The sequence below is a fragment of the Nuphar pumila genome, chromosome 9 (genome assembly GCF_984573655.1).
Source record: "Nuphar pumila chromosome 9, dmNupPumi1.hap1.1, whole genome shotgun sequence".
NCBI lineage: Eukaryota > Viridiplantae > Streptophyta > Magnoliopsida > Nymphaeales > Nymphaeaceae > Nuphar > Nuphar pumila.
The window spans coordinates 94,811,738-94,837,600 of record NC_143257.1 but is presented as its reverse complement, the minus strand read 5'-3'; the positions used below and the strand labels follow the sequence as shown (position 1 = coordinate 94,837,600).

At 36.4% G+C, this 25,863-nt stretch overlaps 1 protein-coding gene and 1 long non-coding RNA gene across 2 annotated transcripts; both read left to right on the top strand.

Annotated features, from left to right (window-relative positions):
• Window positions 1-4,402: 4,402 nt before the first annotated feature.
• On the top strand, window positions 4,403-25,588 carry LOC149828717 (cell division cycle 5-like protein). Its single transcript, XM_090017693.1, has 4 exons — window positions 4,403-4,829; window positions 5,734-7,452; window positions 23,681-23,962; window positions 24,186-25,588. Exons 1-4 carry the CDS (start codon window positions 4,653-4,655, stop codon window positions 25,254-25,256), a joined length of 3,249 nt encoding a protein of 1,082 aa, XP_089873819.1. The 5' UTR covers window positions 4,403-4,652; the 3' UTR covers window positions 25,257-25,588.
• Window positions 9,703-11,013, top strand: LOC149828718 (uncharacterized). Its single transcript, XR_016434070.1, has 2 exons — window positions 9,703-10,637; window positions 10,930-11,013. It is a non-coding gene; the product is annotated as an uncharacterized LOC149828718 (long non-coding RNA).
• Window positions 25,589-25,863: the final 275 nt, after the last annotated feature.

Sequence of the window (25,863 nt, the reverse complement as noted above, 5' to 3'; positions counted from 1 at the left end):
ATTTTACCATGATGTGAACTAGCAATCACGTATACATAACTTCAGACTTGATTAAAATCATTCAATCTATAAAGTATGAAAGGTGTATTGTACAAGAAAATACAACCAAACAATAGTTTCATGAATAATAATCCGAGATACTTAAGGTTCCACGCCATTTGCCTACTTTATTTTTGTTTCGATCTTGAATCCGTCATGGCTAACACCCACACCAAAAATATATGCATTTTCCTACATAGATTCGAACTATAGGTTTTGATATGAGTACTACATATCACTAGGCATACACATAGGAACAAAATGCCCTTACAAAGAACACCACATTGCCCCAACGTTGGCCAAGGGTGAGAACCATTGGCTGAACCACTACATTTTAACCTATTGGCGAGTAGGTGTTTCAACTCATGCCACCTGGGTCTCGAGGCTCTAAACATACCAACATATAGGTGGTGCTTGTCGCGTAAACTCCATGATATTGCAACATAGATGTGCAACAAGGCATTAACCACTTACATACAAATAACAATGCTCCTTACCTCTTTGGAGTCTCACGACGGCAAGGCTGCAACCCCTTCTCTTCGTTAGAGCGGCACCCCCACGTCGATAATGGATGTTCACGCGTTCAGTAAGGGAGGTCCACACAGTCCAACAATGGAGGTCGACCACCACACACAGAGAGAGAGAGAGAGAGAGAGAGAGAGAGAGAGAGAGAGAGAGAGAGAGAGAGAGAGAGAGAGAGAGAGAGAGAGAGAGAGAGAGAGAGAGAGACGTCTAATGTAACTCCTTACCAAAAATCTCTCATTTAACTCCTCTATCTAGAGGGAAGTTACCAAATTTTCAAAGCATTAAATCTTCACCCAAATCTCACGTTTTTGGTGGGTGATGTCTATTTCCAACAATGCTCCCTCCTCTCTTTGGCATGATTTCCTCTAACTTCCCTCACTATTTGCTTTATGGGTATCCCTCTTCCATGTCACCTGGGATTCTCCTCAATCCTTGGTAGAGCTAGATGAAAAAGGCCAAAAATTTAGGCTTAACATAATCCCACGTTTTTACCCTTTTCACCAAGGTAGAAATAATCACTTTCTTGAAAAAAAATAATTTGTGCACAGGGGGTTTTGAACTTGGGTGGTGGTATCACATACTGTGTGTCCTATCACAACACCACACCATCACTTGGTGTTTACTTTTGCAGAAAATTCTCTTTATGTCACAATGAGACATTTTTCCTTGTTGATAGATTCCTTTCGTTTTCATATGGATTTTTCACCCGTTTGGTCTAAACTTGCACTCGCTTACTCTAATCATGTTTCAGATCTCACCTTATCATTCCGAAACCATCAGGTTTCCCATTGGGCCCCGTAAGTCAGGTCGAAATCATCGGATCTCGCCAAGATCCGAATCCAAAACCACTTGTGAGAGTTTGTTATCGGTTTCGTTCTAGAAACCACAAGTCATAAAAGTTGTACTGCCTAACTTAAAATCTTACTATTTCACATAACTGCTCCCTTTTATTCATTTAGAATTTCATAAATTTCATGGGTTTTACACATTGAGCCTACACTCTTAGGCTATCTTAAAAATGCACATCATATTTCCAATATTTTCAAAGCATTGTGCATTAAATCAACTTAACTCTGAACATATTCATGGCCACAGTCAGAATATGTGAAGGATTTATTTTGATTTAATACACATTTTTCCAACAAATTTCTTAGAAAATCTTTCAAAATGCATTCATTCACTCATATCATTTGCATCATGAAATCATTGGTTTTCCCATGATTTTCTTAAGAAAACTTCATTCTCAAAGAAATCGATTTCTCAAAAAACTCTGAGTATTTTCCAAAATCGGTTTTCCCAAGTCAAGTTTTCACAGTTTTCCATGGAAACCAGTCTCTCAAGAAACTTCTAAGTTTGATTTCCAAGATCAAAGTTTTCCGATCTTCCTCAAGAATCAAAAATTGATTTCCAAGTATTTCAAAGGTAAGATTTCAAGGATTTCAATTTCCCAAGTTTCAGTTTTCTTCTCCAATGAGTTTTCCTATAAATTTTCCATCATTTTCCTAAGAAAATTCTCAAAGTCTGAACTTTCCCGAAAAGTGTTTCCTTTTTCAAATGTTCACCTTTTTCTCAAGAATCACTTCTATTTTCCCAGGATTTTCAACCATTCATGATTTTCCCACATCTTTATGAACTTTCTCGTGATTTCAAAAACCCTTTTTCATCTGAGTTCCCTGAGAAATTGATCTTTTCCCTGAGAAATATCTTTCAATTCCAAAGGTTTTCTCAGCATACATCATATTTTCCAACTTGCATTTTACAAAATTGCATAGCACATGCCTGAATTCTCTATGCATTTAGGATAGAACACAATTTCGATAACTTTACTGAGTCAAGCACAATTTTGGTTCTTGGTTCGATTACCCCTGTTAAAGGCGGCAAGAACGATCGAACCTCGTACCGACAGGTCGAGCCCCATCCCATGGATTTTCCCGCAATTTTAAAAAACGGAGGCGAGTATTTCAAAAATAATTTCCAAAATCCGGTCAAGTTTGAAGCGCGAAAGCATTTCCCTCTCCCTTCCGCAAGGTAGGGAAGACGAGAAAAATTTTGTGACGATAACATCCATGCATCAGGCTAAGTAACTTGCGTCAAAGAACATATACATATAGTAAATAGGAAAGTACACGTGAATACCAAAACAAGTTTGTTGTGGCATAAAGGGCATGAACAAAAGACTAGAACCCTATGACACATAATTCACAATAAATATCAAGAAGTACTCGCAAGGATACATGCATGAACACCAAACCAAACTTGCTATGACATAGAAAGCGTGAACCAAGGATTAGGACCCGATATAATTTTTAAAAAGGTGTACGGTAAAGAAAATTCCATCATATACGACAGCTATTTCAACAAAAATAACTTCAAATAGGAAACAACGTGCAAACCTATAAAAAATTCAATAGAGTTGGTTTAGTGCAAGTGTAGAGACGCTCCTAGGTCGTGATCGGCACGTCCTTACGTCCGGTACGATAACAACCAAGAGTATCTTGTGTAGTACAAAGAAACATGAAAAAATATAGAGAGAGCTCTTCTAAAGCGAGTTCTTTTCTAAAGAGAGAGTAAAAATCTAGAGAGGGCCCTTTTCTAGAGATAAAGCAAAACTAGAGAGAGGTGGGAGGAGAGAGGAGAAAGAAAGATAGAAAGAGGGGGTGACAATTTTTTAAAAGGGGGAGGGGGTCCTATTTATAGAGGTTGGGTGCGGGCCCCACCCCAAGCGATAAGTATGCCCTTTTCTCGATTTCTCTCTATTCTTTTCTGATAAAAACAAATATGTTCTCTGTGGGGCTCACCTAAATATTTCTATGAGATATTTATGTGAGGCCCATAAGATTTTTTTGTAAGATATTTATATAGAGACCACAAAATATTTCTGTGAGATATTTATGTGGGGCTCCATACATTTTCGGGGTTTCGCTGATATTTTTTGTGAAAAAAATAAGTATGTCATTCTCTTCGTTTCGATGAGAGGAAGCAAATTTTTTCTTCAGAATTCTTTCATTTTGTTAAATGAGCACGATATGGCTTTCTGAACGTTTTGAGCGTATATCTCTGAGGATATATGCATCTTAAGTATACTTGGTTTTACGGAATTCTTTTGTTTTATATTTCAGTTCAATACGATAAAATTACTTAAAAATACCTCGTGTTTTTATTTAAAAGTTTATTGAAAAATTATGAATCTTGCAACGTCAGTTTCATGCTCATTGGTAATGTAATAAAAGTGAGTTATTGCTGAAAATCATACGAGAAGATGAGTTTCTTAAACATTTGATACTTTTATTTATGAATTTGGTAGAATATCTGGTATTGGTATACTTAATAACAATGTTATCAAAATCTAATAGAATTGGCCTGAATTGGCGGATTTGAATGGAACAAGCAGCTTTTTTATTCCATGCAGGGGCCAATTTAGACCCCCTATAAAATCAACCGATTCAACTTGAAATTTTTATGTTTTTAAAGTTTCTTTTAGGTCACTGTCGAAAAAAAGTTTTTTTTTTAAAGTGGATTGATTCAAACTGATTCATATCGGATCTATTCAAACCTAATTTTTTTCTTTTTGAAAAATCAATTCGATTCAAAACCCGACTTAACAAGCATTGCTTGATTCGTGATGTTAATGCCAGAGCCGCTCTGGCATTAACATCACGAATCAAGCAATGCTTGTTATCGAGCATCAAATGCAACTGCGGATTCAAAAAACCCAAACCCGGTCCGGATCCAGGGAGTTGCCGCCATTGGTACAAAAGCCGTGGGTTATTATGGTCATTGTGCATTTTGATAAAACCAGAAGAAGAGTTAAAGAGGGAAGCCCTGCTCTTCCCCGTTTCATCTCTCTAGGGCTTCACAGGAAACACAGAAGAAGAAAAATCTAGAAATTTGGGGAAAGAAAGAGGAGTAAAACCCTAGCATTGAAGGCAAAGAGGCAAAAGGAGGAGCAGAAAACCCTAGAAATTGGCGAGGCGGAAGGGGAATAAGAAACCCTCACAGGGAAGAAGAAGAAGAAGAAGAAGAAGAAGAAGAAGCCCTAAAAACCCTAGAATTTTGGAAGGAGAAGCGGTGAAACACAAGCAGGCAAGATGAGGATCATGATCAAGGGAGGCGTGTGGAAGAACACGGAGGACGAGATCCTCAAGGCGGCCGTGATGAAGTACGGCAAGAACCAGTGGGCTCGGATCTCATCGCTACTCGTTCGCAAGTCGGCCAAGCAGTGTAAGGCGCGGTGGTATGAGTGGCTCGATCCCTCTATCAAGAAGGTGCGCCTCTCGTCGCTTCCTCTTTGGATTCGTTTCTGTCCTTTTCTTTTCTTTGTTATCGGTTTCTCGAGCTTCATCCGTTCTTTGAATTGTGCAAAAATTTCAGTCGTTCTCGAAAGTTGTTTGATTGGGATACTCGTCTTCGCGGTTTTCCTTTTTCCTTTTTAGCGTTTCTTAAGTGGTTAATTGCCGTAACTCTGAGGTGTAGGTCTGTTATTGCGTTTTAGGGTTAGTTTGTTCCGTAATGTTCTTGCTGAAACGATTGCGAGGGCTTTTACAGTTTTGTTAAGGAGTCGTGTTATATTTGTGCAGCTTGAGCGTTTATCTCCCATCTGCACTAATCTGCTGATAAATGTCATTCTTTTAGTTAGAGTTGCAGACGTGATTTTGGGTTTCTTTGTAAGATTATGGTTTTCAAGATCTTTTTAGGGCGCTATTCGTGTGATCACTTCTGCATTTATGTGAAACTGTTATTTTTTCTGCAGATTGTAATCGGTGTTTGTTCTTTCATTTATTTAATTTGTGAAGAAACTGTTCGTTGAATTTTTTTCTTTTTCGCGGGTGGGTGGGGATTGCTGGTTTACAAATGAGGATTCCATGGTTCATCTAAGCTTTATATCCATTTAACGCTTCTGCACTTTTTGTTTGTTAAATTTACTGCATGTTATCTTTGGTTAGATAGAGGGATTTGTTGGTTTACATCTGTCTTCAGAAGAAAACAGTGTACATGCCTTTTCTAATGAAGATACTGTAGGAATCGGGGGTATCTGTGTTTTAAAGTTTGTTACTTGTTCTTTATTGAGACCGTTCATCTGCCATTTCCATTGAAATGAAACATCTCTGCTACCTTTATTTATTTATTTTAATTTCTGGCATTGATGGTTTTGGATGCATCGATTATCAGACGGAGTGGACAAGAGAAGAGGATGAGAAGCTTCTCCACCTTGCCAAGCTCATGCCTACACAGTGGCGAACCATTGCCCCCATCGTTGGCAGGACCCCTTCTCAGTGCTTGGAACGCTATGAGAAGCTCCTTGATGCTGCATGCCTCAAAGATGAAACATATGAGCCCTCTGATGATCCCCGAAAATTGCGTCCGGGTGAGATTGATCCCAACCCCGAATCCAAACCTGCCCGTCCAGACCCTGTCGACATGGATGAAGATGAGAAAGAGATGCTTTCAGAGGCTCGTGCTCGGCTTGCCAATACACGTGGAAAGAAGGCAAAGCGAAAAGCTAGAGAGAAGCAACTTGAAGAGGCGAGGAGGCTTGCTTCCCTCCAAAAACGCAGGGAGCTAAAGGCTGCTGGTATCAATGGCAGGCAGCGTAAGAGGAAGAGGAAAGGGATCGACTACAATGCCGAGATACCATTTGAGAAGAGACCTCCTCCTGGATTTTTCGATGCCACGGATGAGGATAGGCCAGTTGAACAGCCAAAATTTCCGACAACCATTGAAGAACTTGAAGGGAAAAGGCGGGTTGATGTTGAATCACAGTTGAGAAAACAGGACATTGCCAGAAATAAGATTCTGCAGAGACAGGATGCACCAACAGCAATACTGCAAGTAAATAAACTGAATGATCCTGAAGCAGTTCGGAAGAGATCTAAGTTGATGCTTCCTGCTCCTCAGATCTCAGACCAAGAATTGGAGGAGATTGCAAAGATGGGCTACGCAAGTGATCTTGTCCCTGGAGGGGAGGAAATGGATGGAGGGAATATTGTAACGCGGACTCTCCTTGCAAATTATGGGCAGACTCCTAGGCAAGCGATGACACCACTTCGGACACCTCAAAGGACGCCAGGTGGAAAGGCTGACACTATTATGATGGAGGCTGAAAACCTTGCTCGTCTGCGAGAGTCACAGACACCTCTTTTGGGTGGGGAGAATCCAGAGTTGCATCCTTCAGATTTTTCTGGTGTTACTCCCAAGAAGAGGGAAATTCAAACACCGAATCCAATGGCTACACCAATGATGACACCTGGAGCCACAGGTCTCACCCCTAGAGTTGGGATGACACCATCAAAGGATGGTTATTCTTATGGCATGACTCCAAAAGGGACACCATTGCGGGATGAGCTTCACATAAATGAGGACATTGGCATGACAGACAGTGCTAAGCTAGAACTTTCTAGGCAGGCAGAGTTGAGAAAAAACTTGCGTTCTGGGCTGCTAAATCTTCCTCAGCCTAAAAATGAGTATCAGATAGTTGTGCAAGAACTACCGGAAGAAAGTGAAGAAGTTGAGGAAAAAATTGAAGAGGATATGTCTGACAGGATAGCTAGGGAAAAGGCAGAGGAAGAGGCAAGGAAGGAGGCACTCCTTAGGAAGAGATCAAAGGTATTGCAGAGAGAACTACCTAGGCCACCTAAAGCTGCAGTGAAGTTAATCAGGGATTCTTTGGTGAGTGGAGATAAGAGTTCATTTGTCCCAACTACTCCAATTGAGGAAGCAGATGAAATGATCAGGGAGGAGCTGCTGAAATTGCTGGAACACGACAATGCTAAATATCCTCTTGATGGGAATGCAGAGAATGTGAAGAAAAAAGGAAACAAGAGTGCCTCTTCTGGGAGATCTGCAGGTTCTGTTCCAGAGATTGAGGATTTTGAAGAGGAGTTGGAGGAGGTATGAATTATGTTTGTATATGTCAACCGATATTTTCTGAATCTTATTTTAATGCCTTTCATTGGTACCATTAACCAAGAGACTGATAGTTAATTTGCAAGGGAAATAAGTTGAATGCTAGGATGTCTTTCTTAGAAATTTCTTTTCTGAAAAATAGGATGCTTAAAAATTTCTCTTTTATTTGCTTAATACCCATATATTTGCCTACCCAAACACCGATATATTTGCTTAAGGTAACTGAGCAACATATCCACACATAAAATATTTCCCAAACACCCATATATTTGCCATGTAAAGTTTGCTTTATTTAATATATGTGCTTGTGCTTGTGGTAATCTCATACAGAAACATTTTTTTATAGGCACTAAAACAATACTTAAATCCATTTTTCCTATCATCATCTCTAATTAGAAAGTTGAGAAATTACCAAGGCCATCTTTGTCCTAATGGTAGCTTAGCAAGAATTAAGTGTTGACAATGTAGATGAGTGTGGGTGAGTAACATGAAACTTCTGCGTCCCTGAGTTATATTTGAGGAGCAACAATTTACTAAGTTTTAATTCCACATTTCTGCAACCGATTCACTTTACCAGATCTTGTAGATTAGATCAAGCCGCTTTGAAATCTAAACCTAATTATCCTTTCTTGAATTTGTAAGTGTTTAGTTGTGATAAGGGAATGGTTGTACCTAGGATTGTCAGTGAGTCAGTTTTCACATTTCATTCTGCTACTTGACCAACACAATTATCAGATTTTTTGTTATATTATTGCCTAAATTTTGTATGTAAATCTTAAGCTTGAGATGGATAGAGTCAGTGTCTGCTAAAGTCCAGGCTGTTTACATCTAAAGTTTCAATAGTACAACTAATTCATTGATCTCTGTATATCATGTGATACAAGTTCTCCTAATTAATGAGTGTTCATAATTCATGTACTCAACTTGGTTTTTTGTTATCCAAACCTTAGTTGTCAAAGGCGCTAGGCGGTGAGCGCCTAAAAAGACTAGTCAGGGCCTAGGCAGGACTAGATGGACTAGTCGGCACTCCAATTAAATTGTTTTAAAAATACACAAAATATGTAAACAAACTGCTCAAATTAATAACAGACATGTATACAACATAAAATCAATCAATAATAAGCAATAGACAAAACACATGTTGTCGAACACTATCAAGCAATTATATTAAATAACCTGCTCAAAACAATTAAGAATAAATGAACAATTGAACAATTGAACAAACAAACCATACAACTAACAATGTGAATGAACAATATAAAAAAATGAAATCATGTGTACAAAAAATTAACAACAATAGACATAAAATAAGCAATAGACAGATGAGAAGAATGAACAGGAAAAACAAACAAACTGTGCAATTGATAACCTGTTCAAAAAATTTAAGAATAAATGAACAATTAAATAAAGAAACCATAAAACTAACAATGTGAATGAGCAATATACAAAAAATAAAATCATGTATACAAAAAATTAACAATAGACATAAAATAAGCAATAGACAGATAAGAAGAAGAAATTGTTAGAAAAATAATACATATATGTAATATACTTGTAATCTGTCTTTTATTTATTTCTGTAATTTTTTATTTTTATAGTTTTTAGTCTGTACAGCCTTTTCTGTAATTGACTGTTGTACCTGCTGACTGTTAGTCTTTTCGTCTTTTCTGTACAGCCTTTTCTGTACAACAGTCATTAATTGACTGTTGTACCTGCTGACACAGTAAGTAAGAGTCATTGGGTTGTTTCCAACAGCTCTAATTAGAGCCGTTGGGAACAGCCCAACGACTCTTCAACCTTGTATGGTGGCTATAAATAAGGGCAATACAGCCCATTGTAATATATATAAAAAGAGGGTTTTCACCCTCAAGTCAATACAAAATATAAGTGCATTTGATGCATTTTGTTTACATTTGTGCCACATAGCACTTGAAGTGATATTTTGTTATAGCCTATTTTGTGAATGTTTTATCAAGTTATTTGTAAACTTGATTATTTGTGAAACTCTTTTCATGGTATTAGAGCTTGGTGTACGATCAACCATGCATTGGTGGGCTGCCTCGGAAAGTGTGCTTGCTCTCTTTCGTGGTGGTGGTTCGTTGTTATCTCTTGATTCATCATGGGTGAATTTTTTTCACACAATACAAGCAACTCCAACTTTATTCCGCCATTCAAACTTGAAGGAAGCAACTACAACATTTGGACGGGACATTTGGAGACTTTTATAAATGGACAAGGTTTGTGGGGATTTGTAAGAGGTACTATTCTTGAACATACTCCCAAAATTACTTTAGGTGAAAATGTGGTTGAGACTAGCCTTGAAGAAAGGAACAAAGCCATGGAAGAATACTACAAAAAGTTGGATGAATAGGAAATGAAAAACGCCAAGATTCTTTCATGGATGCTAAGTGGAGTTGAGACAAAAATTGCCTCAAACCTTTTATGTTACAAAAAGGCAAATGAAGCATGGGAATATCTTAGAGGTATGTTTACCGAAAAAGATATGACTCACAAATATTACCTCCAAGAAAAAGTTAAAAATATTAAACAAGGAGATAGAAAGGTAAGAGATTACTTTATGGAGTTATCTTCCATTTGGACCCAACTTACTCAATTTGAACCCAAACGAGAAGGAAAGTGTATAGAAATGCTAAGAGTCCAAGTTGAAGAAGATAGACTCTTCGCTGTTCTCTATGGTTTGAGATCTGAGTTTGAACAAACAAGGGCCTCTTTGCTATCATCCTCATCTCCTCCTCCTATTCATGAGATTCTCACTAAACTTAGTGGAGAAGAAACAAGGCTAAACATCAGTAAAAATGTTAGTGTGCTCGCTACCTCTAGCAATGGTCAAGAAGAGGATTGTGCACTTGTCGCATCAAAACCAGGACATTATATCAAGCCATATAAACCTTCTCATTTTGGTAAGAATAGAGGAGAATAAAAAATTATTTGCCATGACTATAATGAACCTGGTCATATTAGGCATCAATGTCCTAGATACAAATATAGGCTTCAAGGAAAACGTGTTGTTGCTGCACTATCGAAACAAGATGAGGATACTCTGAATCTCAAAGACCTCACCAAATCATTATCTCAATTGACGGATGCATTACAACCACTGCTTAAATGATCTACCTCAGGAGCGGCCATTGCATCCTCTTCTACTCTTGGTATGTGCTCTTGACTTCTTGACTCAGGAGCTTCTTTTCATATGACCCCACATAAGACTATATTATCCGAATGTCAACCTAATTCAAATGCATCATTTGTTTTCACTGCCGATGGCACTGCCTTGGAAATAGAGGGTGTTGAAATTTTTAAAAATGACTTGTCAAAACATAACAAATTTTATATCCCCTAAAAAGACTTATACCAAAACTTCATCTTAACCTACTTTCAGTTTCTCAAATATCGAATCATGGATGTGATGTCATTTTCTCATCAAGTAAATGTTGGGTGCAGGATCGCCAGTCCGGGAAATTGATTGGGGAATGTTCTATGCAAGGAGACCTTTATTATATGGATTTCTTTTATATTTCAAAGAAATCATTTTGTAACACTGCCCAAACAAAAGATATACGGACTTGGCAATAATCTTTGTACCTGTTACCAAGAATCTTTGTAAAGATAATTTTGAATGTAAAGAATGTTTACTTGGTAAAATGACAGCTTTGCCTTATGGTCAAAGACCTTTTTACTCTTCAATGCCTTTTGAATTAGTTGATTCGGATGTGTGGGGTCCTGCTCCCGTTGCCTCTAAAGGGGGGTTCTCCTACTATGTTTTGTTTATCGATGACTTCACTAGATATTGTTGGATTTACTTTCTTAAGTTTAAATCAGATGTATTTGCAACCTTCAAAACGTTCCACAACATGATTAAAAATCAATTTGAAAGTAAGCTCAAAATCCTCAAAACTGACTCTGGAGGAGAATATTTATGAAATGAGTTTAAACGATTTTTAGAAAATGAAGGAATTTTACATTAAAGATTATGTCCTAGAACCCCACAACAAAATGGAATTTCAAAAAGAAAACACAGACATATTATGGAAACTACAAGAACCCTTCTTATTGCTAAAAATATTCTTAAAAATCTTTGGGCTGAAGCTACATTAACTTCAGTATATCTCATAAATAGGATACCTTCAAAAACTTTGTCAAATAAAATTTCCTTTGAAAAATTATTCAAATATCAACCTGACTATCAAAGACTGAAAATCTTTGGTTGTAAATGTTATGTTTTAAATGATAAAGAAGATAAACTATCTTCTAAAGCTATCCCTTTGGGCATTCATTGGTTATTTTGAAACACAAAAAGGATTTAAATGTTACGATATAAAAAATGATAAACTTCTCCTCTCAAGAAATGTTAATTTTATTGAAAATGAAAGTGGATTTGAAGGAAACACGTCACAAGACATAAATTCTGATTATTCTTTCTTGTTTAAACTGCTGTCTAATGATGAAAATATTTATGTAGAACCTCCTATTGAGAATAGAACAACAGTTGAACCAATAGTATACACTAGAAGAAATCAGAATGCACCCAATGAAGGTGTAAATCAAAGTAACCATGAAACATTAGAAATTCCTTCAGAACAAAACACTATTCGTAGATCTGAACGAATCTCAAGAATTCCAAATATGATAAACTTCTCGTCTCAAGAAATGTTAATTTTATTGAAAATGAAAGTGGATTTGAAGGAAACACGTCACAAGACATAAATTTTGATTATTCTTTCTTGTTTAAACTGCTGTCTAATGATGACAATATTTATGTAGAACCTCCTATTGAGAATAGAACAACAGTTGAACCAATAGTATACACTAGAAGAAATCAGAATGCACCCAATGAAGGTGTAAATCAAAGTAACCATGAAACATTAGAAATTCTTTCAGAACAAAACATTATTCGTAGATCTGAATGAATCTCAAGAATTTCAAATAAGTTTGTGTCTTATGACTCATTTTCTTCAAAACATAGAGCATGTCTTATAGCTATTCATTCATATTTTGAACCCTCGTGTTATAATGAAGCAAAAAAATTACCCGAATGGATAAAAGCTATGCATATAGAATTAGACGCTCTTAAAAAGGCTAATACTTGGGAAATTCTAACTTTACCCATTGGAAAGAAGACCATAGGTTGTAGATGGGTTTTTAAAGTAAAAACTAAAAGTGATGGATCCTTGGAAAGACATAAAGCCAAGCTAGTTGTCAAAGGATACTCTCAAGAATACAGAGTAGATTACGAAGAAACTTTTGCTCATGTTGCCAGGATGACCACTGTTCGAATGCTTGTAGTTATTTCAGCTATTAAAAATTGGAATATATTTCAAATAGATGTTAAAAATGCATTTTTAAATGAGAATTTCAATGAAGAAGTATATATGGATATTCCACCTGGATTAATAATTCCTTCAGGAAAAGTGTTTAAGAAATCTTCTGCAATTTTACTTTTATATGTTGATGATATGTTGATTACAGGTAGTGACAAAGAAGAAATAAAAAAAGTAAAACAGTTTTTGAAAAATTCTTTTGAAATGACAGATCTTGGGTTCCTAATATACTTTCTTGGTATAAAAGTATCATACTCTAACAGGGGGTACATATTGTTACAAACAAAGTTTGCTTCAGATATTATTGACAGGTCAGGACTATCAGATGACAAAATTGTTGACACTCCAGAGATTGCTGGAATAAAGATGCGAGCCGATGATGGAGTCCCTTTGGACAATCCAACTCCCTTCAGACAACTCGTGGGATCTCTTATGTATCTAAGTATTACAAGATCGGACATAGCCCATGTTGTACATATAGTCAACCAATTTCAACATGTTCCAACATCAGCTCATATGAGTGCAGTCATGAGAATTATTAAATATATCAGAGGCACAATAAATAAGGGACTTTTTCTATCTTCTTCTTCCTCTCTTGATCTTATTGCATACTCTGATGCTGATTGGGGAGGGAATCCAAATAATAGGCGTTCAACAACTGGTTTTTGTGTGTTTCTAGGTGAATCTCTGATTTCATGGAGGTGCAAAAAACAACAAAAGGTGTCACTATCATTTACAGAAGCTGAATATAGAGCAATAACGACTACTACCATGAAAATCGTGTGACTTAAACAACTAATTTCAGATATGGGAGTTTAACTTTAGAATCCTACAAGATTATGTTGTGACAACAAGAGTTTCATATACATTGCTCGAAATCATATGTTTCATGAAAGAACTAAGCATATAGAGATGGATTGCCATTTTGTTTGTGAAGAATATCTAAAGAAGACTATTGATCTTCCCTATGTGACATCAAACTTTCGGTGATTTCACCATAAGTTTGAGGGAGGTTGTTAGAAAAATAATACATATATGTAATATACTTGTAATCTGTCTTTTATTTATTTCTGTAATTTTTTATTTTTATAGTTTTTAGTTTTTTTTTGTCTTTTCTGTACAGCCTTTTCTGTACAACAGTCATTAATTGACTGTTGTACCTACTGACTGTTAGTCTTTTTGTCTTTTCTGTACAGCCTTTTCTGTACAACTGTCATTAATTGACTGTTTTACCTGATGACAGAGTAAGTAAGAGTCATTGGGTTGTTTTCAACGGCTCTAACCTTGTATGGTGGCTATAAATAAGGGCAATACAGCCCATTGTAATATATATAAAAAGAGGGTTTTCACCCTCAAGTCAATACAAAATATATGTGCATTTGATGCATTTTGGTTTACATTTGTGCCACATAGCACTTGAAGTGATATTTTGTTAGCTCAAAAAATTTAAGAATAAATAAACAATTAAATAAACAAACCATATAACTAACAATGTGAATAAACAATATACAAAAAATAAAATCATGTATACCAAAAAGTTAAGAACAATTGACATAAACAGTGAACCAAAAATATAACTTAGAAACAATCAAGCAGATTATATATAAATTACATTACACACACATATATATTATATATAAATGAAACACACAAACATAGTTACACAATATATTATAATAAAAAGAAAAGAGAAGAAAAAGCAAAAAAAAAAAGGCGGGGGGGGGGGGAAGAAAACCCAGAGAGAGAGAGATTCTTTTTCTTCTTGCTGCGAAAAATAGAGAGGTGAGAAACCGAGAAAAAGAGAGAGGTAGAGAGTGAGAGTGACCTAGAGAGGGGCAGAGGCGTTCTTCTTGCTGAAGAAATTGGGAGAGAAGAAATGTGAAACGAAAGGGTGAGAGAGGGAGAGAGAGAATACCACCATGAGTCAACAAGAAAAAATCAGCTCCACTCAACCAAAAAAAATCAGCTCCACCGCCCAGGCTGTCCCCGCCTAGGCGGAGCTTAGACGAGCTAGGCGGTAAAATAGGGCCCCACCGCCCAAACCCAATTGCCCATACAGTGGGGTTCCACCTGTTAAAATAGGTATCTATATAGTTATACATATATATATTTATATATCTATATTTTTGATTATGTAATTTGTATTGCCTATCAAGGGCATTTTTGTCTTTTCACTCTTGTAATTAGGTACTGTCCATTATGGGACAGTTTTGTCTTTTGTATTTATTTTTCTTTATGTCCTAATTAATAGTATGATGGCTCTATGGTCAAAAGTCTATAGAGTCATTCCCAATAGTCACATTTATGACTGTTGGGACCTCCCAATGACTCTATTGGGAGCTCCCCAAGGTCCTCACTTGTACATAAAGGGGTTGTTTACTCCATTTTGTAATCCATGCTTGTGCTAAGCATGTTGGTGATCAATGCATTAATATTTTTTACTTCTTTGTATTCTTGTTAAGCTCTTTAAAACTTTTATATGCACTTTGTGCTTGTGTAGTGCCTTAGTGCATTTGTATTGTCCCATAGTGGACTTGTGTATGTGTTTGTGCACATTATATTTCTTGTTTTCGCTTGTTTCATTACATGGTATCAAAGCCATAATGTTCTTGAACCATTGAAGAGAGACCATTGCATGAACGTGTTCGTGGGAAGGTGCTCATGTGTGATCGTGGTGATTGTGGTTCTCAAGAGGACGTGATTCACTACATCTTTCTTTGTCTCTCTCTTCTAATCTTTCTCATGGAGCACGATTCCAAGATTGATATATCTTTCAAATTAAATGAATCAAACTACATTATGTGGGCCTCCACCGTGGAGAACAACCTTAATGGAAAAAAACTTTTGAGATGTGATGGGCACTATTCCCGAACCTCAACTTGTACTCACAAAAGTAGGAGATCAAGATAAAACTCTTGAAGGAGATGATCGTGCAAAAGCCATTTGCGACTATCTTGCCAAAATAGAAGATTGAGAGAGTAACCATACCAAGATCCTTGCATGGTTTATGAACAATGTTGACATTAAAATATATGCCAACTTTGCAAAGTTTAGAAAAGCCAATGAAGCTTGGTCTTTTATGAAAGAAATGTATACTCAAAAGGATCTTGCAAGAGAAAATACGAACCATCAAACAAGGGAACATGAGTGTCTGCGATTATTTTAGTGCACTATCCCCTCTATGGGATGAGTTGACACTTATTGAACCCAAGTGGGTTGTTAGTGAAGATGCGGAGGTAAGAAGAGAACAAATGATAAAATAACACTTTTTTTAATTTTTACATATGCTTCACCCCGAATTTGAACAAGTGAGGTCATCACTTCATAGATCCTCACATTTACCTTTTGAGGATGCTGTAGCCGAAGTTTGCCAAGAGGAGACTCGCCTTGGTATGACAAAAATTGGAGATGAAGTGTTGGCGGTTTCTAGGCTTGACAACAATGTAAGGACCTACAAACCTCCACACTATGGGAGACAAAATAACTATAGTGGAAGAAAAATTGTTATTTGTCACTTTTGCAATGAGCCGAGACACATCAAACCGGTTTGTCCAAAAGGCAATGGTACTTTCAAGAACAAACTGACTTACATTAGGGAATCCATACTCAAGATGGAGGAGACAAGCAACAAAGGAGGAGACCTTAAAAATATTTTCTCTCTCTCAATTAATGGAGGCACTTCAACAATTTCTCAAATCCTCATCTATATCGGGTGCTGCCATTGCTTCTTCCTCTCCTCTAGGTATGTGTTCTTAGATTATTGATTCAAGAGCATCTTTTCATGACCCCTCATGAGAACTCTCTTTTTGATATATGCACCAACTCAAAATTATCTTATGTTTCGACCGTTGATGGGACTTCTTTAAAAATTAAAAGTATTTGAAACTTAGATTCAAAAACTCCTCAAAATTTCTTTGTTCCAAAAGTTAGAATAGTTTCCAAGTTCAACTTAATTCTTTTCTCGGTTTCTCAAATAGCCGACCATAGATGTAAAATCTCTTTCTCACCAAAAGGTCCTACCATATAGGATCTTCAGTCCGAGAAGCGGATTGGGTAAGGTCATAAGAGAGGAGATCTTTTCTACATGGATTTTTTGTGTATTCTTCCTTCTAATTTTTTTTATAATCATGTCTAATAAAAAGATATTTAAATTTGGCATAAGAGACTTGGATATCCTAGCATTTCAAAGCTGTATTTTTTTTCTTTTTTGGAGACTTGTTGGAATGAAAAAGATATTACTTGCAAAGTTTGTATTTTTGAAAAAATAAAATCTATATCATTTCTTCGTAGAACCTTTGTTTCAAAAAGACCTTTTGAGTTTGTGCATTCAGATGTATGAGGACCTTATCTGATCATATCAAAGGGTGGTTACTCTTATTATGCTGTTTTTACTTTTTATTGATGACTTTACAAGATATGTATGGGTCTACTTAATGTAAAATTGGATGTATTTTCTTTTTCTTTTTAAAGAATTTCATATGATGATTAAAAATAAATTTCAAATTGATATTTCAATTTTTAGATCCGACTCGAGAGGTTATGTCAAATGATTTTCAAGATTATTTGAGAAAAAATGGTATTTTCCACCAAAGATCTTGTCCTAGAACTTCTCGACAAAATGGGTTAGCGAAAAGAAAACATGGACATATAATGGAAACCGCTAGAACCCTACTTATTTTTAAAAATGTTCCTAAGAAATTTTGAGCCGTTTAAACTTCAATATACTTAATAAATAGAATGCCTTCTTCTTCTTTGCAAAATGTTTTTTCATTTGAAAAATTGTTTAAAATGTCTCTCTATTTCAAAAGACTGTAATTTTTGTTGTAAGTACTTTGTGCTTTCCCATAAAAGGGATAAGTTATCTCCAAAGGCTATTGAATGTATCTTCATGGGATATGGTAACAATAAAAAATATATCGATGTTTTGACTCAAAAAACAACAAACCTTGTGTTCAAAGATGTTACCTTCTTGGAAAATGAAAATGGATTTGATAAAAATAATAATAAAGAAGTAGATTATGCATTCTTATTTGATCTCTTACCAATGCAAAAAATTGATTCTTGTGAATCAAATGATTGTGAGGTAAATTGCAATGATGCTTTAGATAATAATGCTCTTGATGAGAGTCACAATCAATGTTGTGAAAAGCATTGAGCCGTGGCATAGCGCTCCACCAAAAACTGAGGCGAGGCGTAAAGCGTAAGCCTCAATTTTTTTTTGAAAACTTTAAAAAACATCTAAAAATACAAATAAATAAAAGAAATGCCAAAAATCCATTTAGCTTCACCAAACACTATATCAAAAGGGTTAGCCAACACATTTTTGCATGTATATACGCAATAGAATGCCAAAAAATTAACAAACATACAAAAGAATGCAAGAACATTAACAAACATACAAAAGCCCTAAAATCCATTTATCTTCACCTAACACTATATCAAAAGAGTCAGCCAACATATTTTTGCATGCATATACACAATAGAATGCCAAAAAATTAACAAACACACAAAAGAATGCAAGAATATTAACAAACACAAAATCCCCTAATTTAAAGCCCTAAAATCCATTTATCTTCACCAAACACTATATCAAAAGGGTCAACCAACACATTTTGGCATGTATATACACAATAGAATGCCAAAACATTAACAAACACACAAAAGAATGCAAAAATATTAACAAACACACAAAAACCCCTAATTTAAAGCCCTAAAATCCAGGCAGTACCACAAAAGAATGCCAAAAATTGAGAGAGAGAGAGTACCTGTCTTCATCTTCTTTTTCCTTTCGACAGGGAGAGAGGGAGAGTGAAAGACACGAGACGACATCGAGAGAGAGAGAGAGAGAGAGAGAGAGAGAGAGAGAGAGAGAGAGAGAGAGAGAGAGAGAGAGAGAGAGAGAGAGAGAGAGAGAGGCCTTGACCCTAATTATGGTCTGAATAGCGCACGCCTCAGTTTGAGCCGCACCTCGCCCTGAGGCATATGCCTCGTACGAGGCATACGCCTAAGGGCAAATACACTATTTGCATGCGCCTTACGGCATAAAGGCCCTCACCTTGGGGAGAGGTTTGCTTTTTGCGACTTGAGGTGCATTTTTAATAACACTGGTCACAATAGTGGTTCTTTAGAATTATCTTCTGATAATGGCCATTTAGTAGAAAACCCTTCTCAAAATATTCAAGTTTATGCTCGGCGGATGTATGGAGACCAACCATATGCTTTTGAAAAATATATTCAAGACCTTTTCAATAAATGAAACACCTAGCCAAGATGTGTCTCTAGAGAACACCACACTTAGGAAATCTCATGGAACTTCCAATCCACTAAATCAGTTTGTGTCTTATGAAACTTTCTCACCAAATTATGGGGCATGCCTACTAGCTATTCATTCTTATTATGAACCCTTTCATTATACTGAAGCTAAAAATAATCTTCATTGGGTTGAACCTATGAACATGAAATTAGAAGCCCTTCGAAAGCTCCATACGTGAGAAATAGTAAACTTACCTTTAGGAAAGAAACTCGTAAGTTGCAGGTGGGTGTTTAAGGTTAAAACTAAAAGTGATGAAACTTTCGAAAGATACAAGGCTAGATTAATTGCCAAAGGTTACTTACAAAAATATGAAATTTGTTACTAAGAAACCTTTTCCCTTGTAGATGTAAAAAATGCTTTCCTTAATGGTGATTTTAGTGAAGAAGTTTACATGGATTTTCCGTCAGGATTTAATATTAAAAAGGATTTTTTTTTAAAACTATGGCGTTATATGGCCTCAAACAAGCCCCTAAGGCTTGGTATGCCAGATTCAGTAATGTTATGATAAGTTTGGGTTTTCGGTCTTGTGATTACTGACACTGCTCTTTTTGTTTAGAATACATGTACAAATATCTTGATATTGTTATTGTATGTAGATATGATAATTAAGGGAAGTGATAAAAAGGGGTTTTGTGAAACTAAAAATGTTTTAAAATAAAATTTTGATATGTCTGATTTTGGGTTTTCTAAGATATTTTTTAGGTGTTGAGGTCGCCTATTCTCTTAGAGGTTATATTCTTTCACAAATGAAACTGGCAGCTGACATTTGTGCTAAGTCAGGGATTTCAGATGATAAGGTGGAGACTCCTGAAGTTGTCAATGCAAAGTTAAGGCTTGAAGATGAGACACTGCTAGAAGATCCCACACCATATCGACAATTGATTGGATCTCTCACATACCTGTCCATTACCAAACCTGACATAGCCCATAAGGTTCATGTTGTCAGTCAGTTCCAATATGCTCCAACCATTATGCACATGAGTGCTGCACTAAGGATCATCAGATATATTAAGAATTCAATAAGCAAATGACTTTTCTTATCCTCATCTTCCTCTTTAGATTTACTTTCTTATACTGATGCTGACAGGGGATAAAATCTTAATAATAGGATCTCAACAATTGGTTTTTGTGTATTGTTAGGTGACTCTATGATCTCTTGGAGGTGCAAGAAACAACAAAAGGTCTCATTATTTTCTACCGAAGCTGAGTATGAGGGACAACAATGAAAATTATATGGTTAAAGGAACCTTGTCAAAGATATGGCAATAGTCATTTCAAGACCATCGAAGACGTGCTGCAATAATAAAAGTGCAGTCTACATTACGAGCAATCACACATTCCATGAGTGTACAAAGCTCATAAAGATGGACTGCCATTATGTTCATGATTAATGTTTACATGAAACTATCGAATTGTTGTATGTCACATCTGAGTACCAGCTTGTAGATTTCTTCACCAAAGCTCTTCCTGCATCTCGATTCATGTTTCTTCTCAACAAACCTTCGGTGATCCCACTATATGTTTGCGGGGGAGTGTTAAAATATGTATCTATATAGTTACACACACACACATATATATATTTCTGATTATGTAATTTGTATTGCCTATGGGGGCATTTTGATCTTTTCACTCTTGTAATAGGTACTACTGTCCATTAGGGGACAGTATTGTCTTTTGTATTTATTTTTCTGTCTTTTAATTAATTGTATGAGGGCTCTATGGTAAAAAAACATAGAGTCGTTGGGAGAAATCCCAACAGTCGCATTTATGACTGTTGGGATTGCAACGGTCACATTTGGAGCTCCCCAAGCTCTCCACTTGTATATAAAGGGGTTGTTTACCCCATTTTGTAATCCATGCATGTGCTAAGCATGCTGGTGATCAATGCATTAATAGTTTTTACTTCTTTGTGTTCTTGTTAAGCTCTTTAAAGCTTTTATATGCACTTTGTGCTTGTGTGGTGCCTTAGTGCATTTGTATTGTCCCATAGTGGACTTGTCTATGTGTTGTGCACATTATATTTCTTGTTTCATTACAATGCCTAGGCAGCCTTTGACAACAAAGATCTAAACCTATAAATGAATAGATCTTGTGATATAGAGGGTCTAATTGGTGCAACCATCTGATGTAGCTTAATGCAGTTTCTGTTCACCTGATTAGAACAAATCTGGTTCTGGACTGTGTGAACTTTGCGGTTCTATGAACAATCTATGGACTTATTCTTTTACATCTGTAACCCATAGTCACAATATCTTTTTTTTTTTTTGGTTTCCCAATTTATTGCCTTTTTGAAGGTTTTGCTCCCAAGGAAAATCCAAAGTGCCATCACAAATTGAGAAAATATTAAAATGAAGTCCTCATGATAATATTTTGTTACCATTGTAATATTATCAATTTATCATATTATTTTCCTGACATTTTCTTGAGAAATTCAGCTTTTCTATTCTTGTAGATTTTCACAAGAAAACCATTTATTTCTCATTTTTTTCCATGAACTATAGTTTTGGAAACCATGGGGTTATCCCCCAGCTTGACTCTCAGAAAAGGAAAGGTATATATATATTTTCTGGGTTTCATATGCAATTGCCTGTAGCTGATCTTTATATTAATATGTACAATGGGTTGACCCTGGGATTGTGTTTTTTCATGAGAGAACACTTTTTTAAGTCAAGAAATTTTGGTGTGTTTGTGATTGTTGATTCAAACGGGAAAACCTGCTAACAATCAAAAATGCTGATACCCACTAGACAGAGCATGTAGATCACATTTGTAGGGTTAAATTTGCAATAATAAATAACATTTGTTAGGTCAATTGTACGTGTAGAGCACACATGTATATATAAATATATTTTAATTATATCATGATAGTGTCACTAGGAATTTGGGAGGGGGGGGGGCGCAGTTTGATCTCCTCTAGTATGATACTGTGGCTTCTTCCCAGCCAGCCCTGCCTTTCATGCTGGTGAAGCAGTATGTGCCTTTTATGACACCCTGGCAGAGGGGTGCGATGGAGTAGAAAATCCTATATAGTGTCCCTGTCATAGTCACTTGTATCGTTCATGGTAATTTCTCGCCGAGGGTTTTTCTCGGGGATATTTTCAAAAAAGTGATTTTTTCTCTGGAAAATATTGGGAAAATCTTAGAAGCTATGAATAATAAAAGAAGATAAGAAATAATAGGGTTTATAGTATTTTTCATGCAAAAATATAAAGCAACAATTAGAAAAGGTTTTAAAATATAATAGAAACAAAAAAGATACTTAAACTATATAAAAAAGATGCTTTTTGGAAATTTTGGAAAAATCTAGGGAATATCTTGGGAAAATATCACAATATTTTAGGTTGTGGAGATATTTTGAAAATCTTGGGAAAATATCGGCTGACCTTGAAAAACCGATAATATTGCGATATATTCAAAATATCAGCAATATAGGTGACTATGATCCTGTGTGTGTATATCTGTCATAGTCACACTATATCTTGAGTGATGGGGAGGTCTACATGGGTTATGATGTGCAATCGGTTTTGAATCTTGCATGCGTAACCATGGTTTTGTTAACACATCTCTAGAGTTGCATGGCAAAAAGTACTGGTCTAGTGGTGGCCTTGAGCCCTTGCTGAAGCATGCTCCCATGGATAATTTTATTAAACACGTTCAAATTTTATGGGTGGATAGGTGTTTGATTCATGCCAATAGAACCAAGTCTCAGAATGTGTCAATTTTTTTGCAATAAATTAATAATAACATATTTCCTTAAATCCAGCAGATTAGTAGTAGTTCCTTTTTATCTTTGAATGGAAATGCTGCTTTACTGCTCTTATTTTTTTGTGCAAATCATTTGTGCTTCTGCATATTTCATGTTGAAGGATGGAAGCATTGTTTGCGATGGTTCCTTGGGATAAATAATATTTGCACCTCTGGATGCTAGTAATTTAGGACTGCCCAGATTCTGTTGTATTCATGTGCTTTTACACTTATTTTGGAGCGATTCTTTTTGTACTCTTCTTATGCTGGCATTCTTTTTTCTTTTTTGATTTTTTAAGATCATTATTTTTATCAACTCTGTTGTAGATGACTATATTTATTAAGCTTTGGGGAACTAACAGTTGATGGTGACGTGTGACTACAATATCTTCAATAACAGATCTTATCTGTTGCATTTGTCGTAGAAAATTTTTGGCATTGAACTTTAGGACGCAATTGAATACATGTGAAAATTATGTGGGGAAAAAACCACCGCTTTTTTGGTGGATCCGCAGATCCATTCAAACATGGGGGAAAAGCTCCCCTGACAAAATTACCCGTGATTTTTTTTACTGGGCATTCAAAGATGCCCTTAAAGGGATCAACTTTAATATAGTTTATTGTGATATTTTTACCTTTTCCTGCCAGAATACCATCCCCTTTTGTACTTCCCTACTTTGTAGGACTGATATTTTGGTAAAGACAGCTCCTATGGTAATCATTGTATGCTCTCATATCTTGTTTTTGGGCAAGGTTTATATACAGATTGTGATTATGGCATGACTACAACCATTTGTGTGAATTGTTACTTTTCCAGGCTAATTCTCTGATTGAACAAGAGATTTCATTTCTTCGGGTGGCAATGGGACATAAAAATGCGTCTCTTGATGACTTTTCTGAGGCACATGCTTCATGCCAAGATGATCTTATGTACTTCCCAGGGCGTAATAGTTATGGTCTTGCCAGTGTTGCCAACATTAGCGAAAAGCTTCCTGCATTGCAAAGTGAGTTTGAAATTGTAAAAAATTGGATGGACGATGAAGCCAAGAAGGCAGATCGCCTTGAGAAGAAGATCAAGATTTTGACCGATGGATATCAGGTAAGGTTTGTTTCTTTTGTTCCAATTTTCTATGCACACAAGTGGTGGTGCAACATGCAGATTGCAGCATACTTCCAATTCTGCTAAGTTGTCTTGTAGCTTTTATCCTATCCAATAGTAAACCCGAAGGCCCTGTGTGATTTAATTGCACTTGTTGGTAACTTGCAGAAAATTCTACTTTGGGCCAAATCTGTTTCTTACCATTTGTCATTTGCTTGAGCAGATGCGGGCTGGTAACTTATGGCCAAGGATTGAATCTGCTTTCAAGCAGATGGACACTGCTGGCACAGAACTTGAGTGCTTCTGTGCTTTGCAAAAGCAAGAGCATGTGGCAGCATCTTCTAGGATTGAGTATTTTTGTAAGGAAGTAAATAGGCAGAAAGACCTTGAGCGACATCTTCAACACAGATATGGAAAGCTTGTAGCCGAGCTGGATAGGATGCAAAGGACGTTCGATGAATACAAAATGCAGTTGCAAATCTTGGAAGAGATTGAAGCCAAGAATTGTGCTGTTGAGGAATCAAAATCATGTCCCAATCAAATGGAGAGTACAAACCCAGAAGATGGAGTACATGGTTCACTAAATAATGCCCCTAGTTCCATGGATTCAGAAGCTGTGCTTGCAGATGGTTCTGTAAATGAAACTAGGGCTTCAAACTCTGAACAAACTGCAATGGCAGATGGTGCGACCAATGGAACTGCTGGTGCTACAAACTCAGAAGAACCTGTTGTTGCAAATGATTCATTTTCCAATACTTCCATTGCCGAAGAAGTTGCATTTTTTGACGGTTCATCTTACAGTGGAGCTTCTAGTGAACAAGGAGTGGAAGTTTCACTGGCTGAAGCAACTCAGAATGCAGAACCTACTCAAGAGAGCAACCCAAACCTGGTGCTCATTCCACCAACTCCTATGGATATTGAACCAATAGGCCCTGATGCTGTACCTATAGAGCAGAATATGACAGTTTCAGTGGATGATACAAATACTAATCCCAGGTTAGATCGGTCGTCAGTTAACGAAGGTGAACAGCCTATTACCAGACTAGCTGAAGAAAGTGTCATTCTTCCAACAATTGATGGTGTGGATGGAAATGGAAGCATTGTTTCAACAACGAGCAGTGTGGAAGTGAATATGGTCATTGATTCCAACAAGCAAGTCTCTACAGATGAAATGAATGGTAATGTTTCTAATCTGCGTGAAACCTCTAAAGCCGATGATAACTCAGAGACTGTCCCGATTGATAAAAGCCATGATTTTGTAGAGCAAAGCTTGGAATCTGCCAATGGGGAATAGTGCATTGTCCGTCCTGTATTGATAATTTTAATAGGAAACCTAACAGCTGCCTCAGGGTGATGGAATTTGAACAAGTGGAGTTACTTTAAATTTAGAAAATTTCATTACTCACAACAGGAGACACTGCCATAAATTTCTGTGATATTTGGCGTACAAGAATCTCCCTTGATTTTTATTTTCCTCCTTACTATTATTTGCCCGTAGAGATGGCTGAAATGTCCTTATGAATTGTGGTGGGGATGTGTTTTTGCTGTTCTAAAGAGAACTAGGCTTAATGTTTTGCGAGTCAAAGCTACTTTATTATCAATTATGATATTAAAATTTTGGCATTATTTCCTTTTGAAGCACCTTAAAAATTGGTGGATGTTTTGATACTTTTTTTAGTACAATTGGCAAGCTACCAACCACCTTAGATAAGAGGGGAGCGTCAGTGAAGGGTTATTGTTTTATTTTGTAAATATAACTTCATAAATATGATCTACATTCTCCGTTTAATAGGAATTGGCTTTTTGAAATGAGTATGATCTGGTTCAACTCCTTCACTCCTAACTGCAACATGTTAGTTCGTAGTTCCTACCACAACATGCTCGGGCTTAGCCAAGTACAT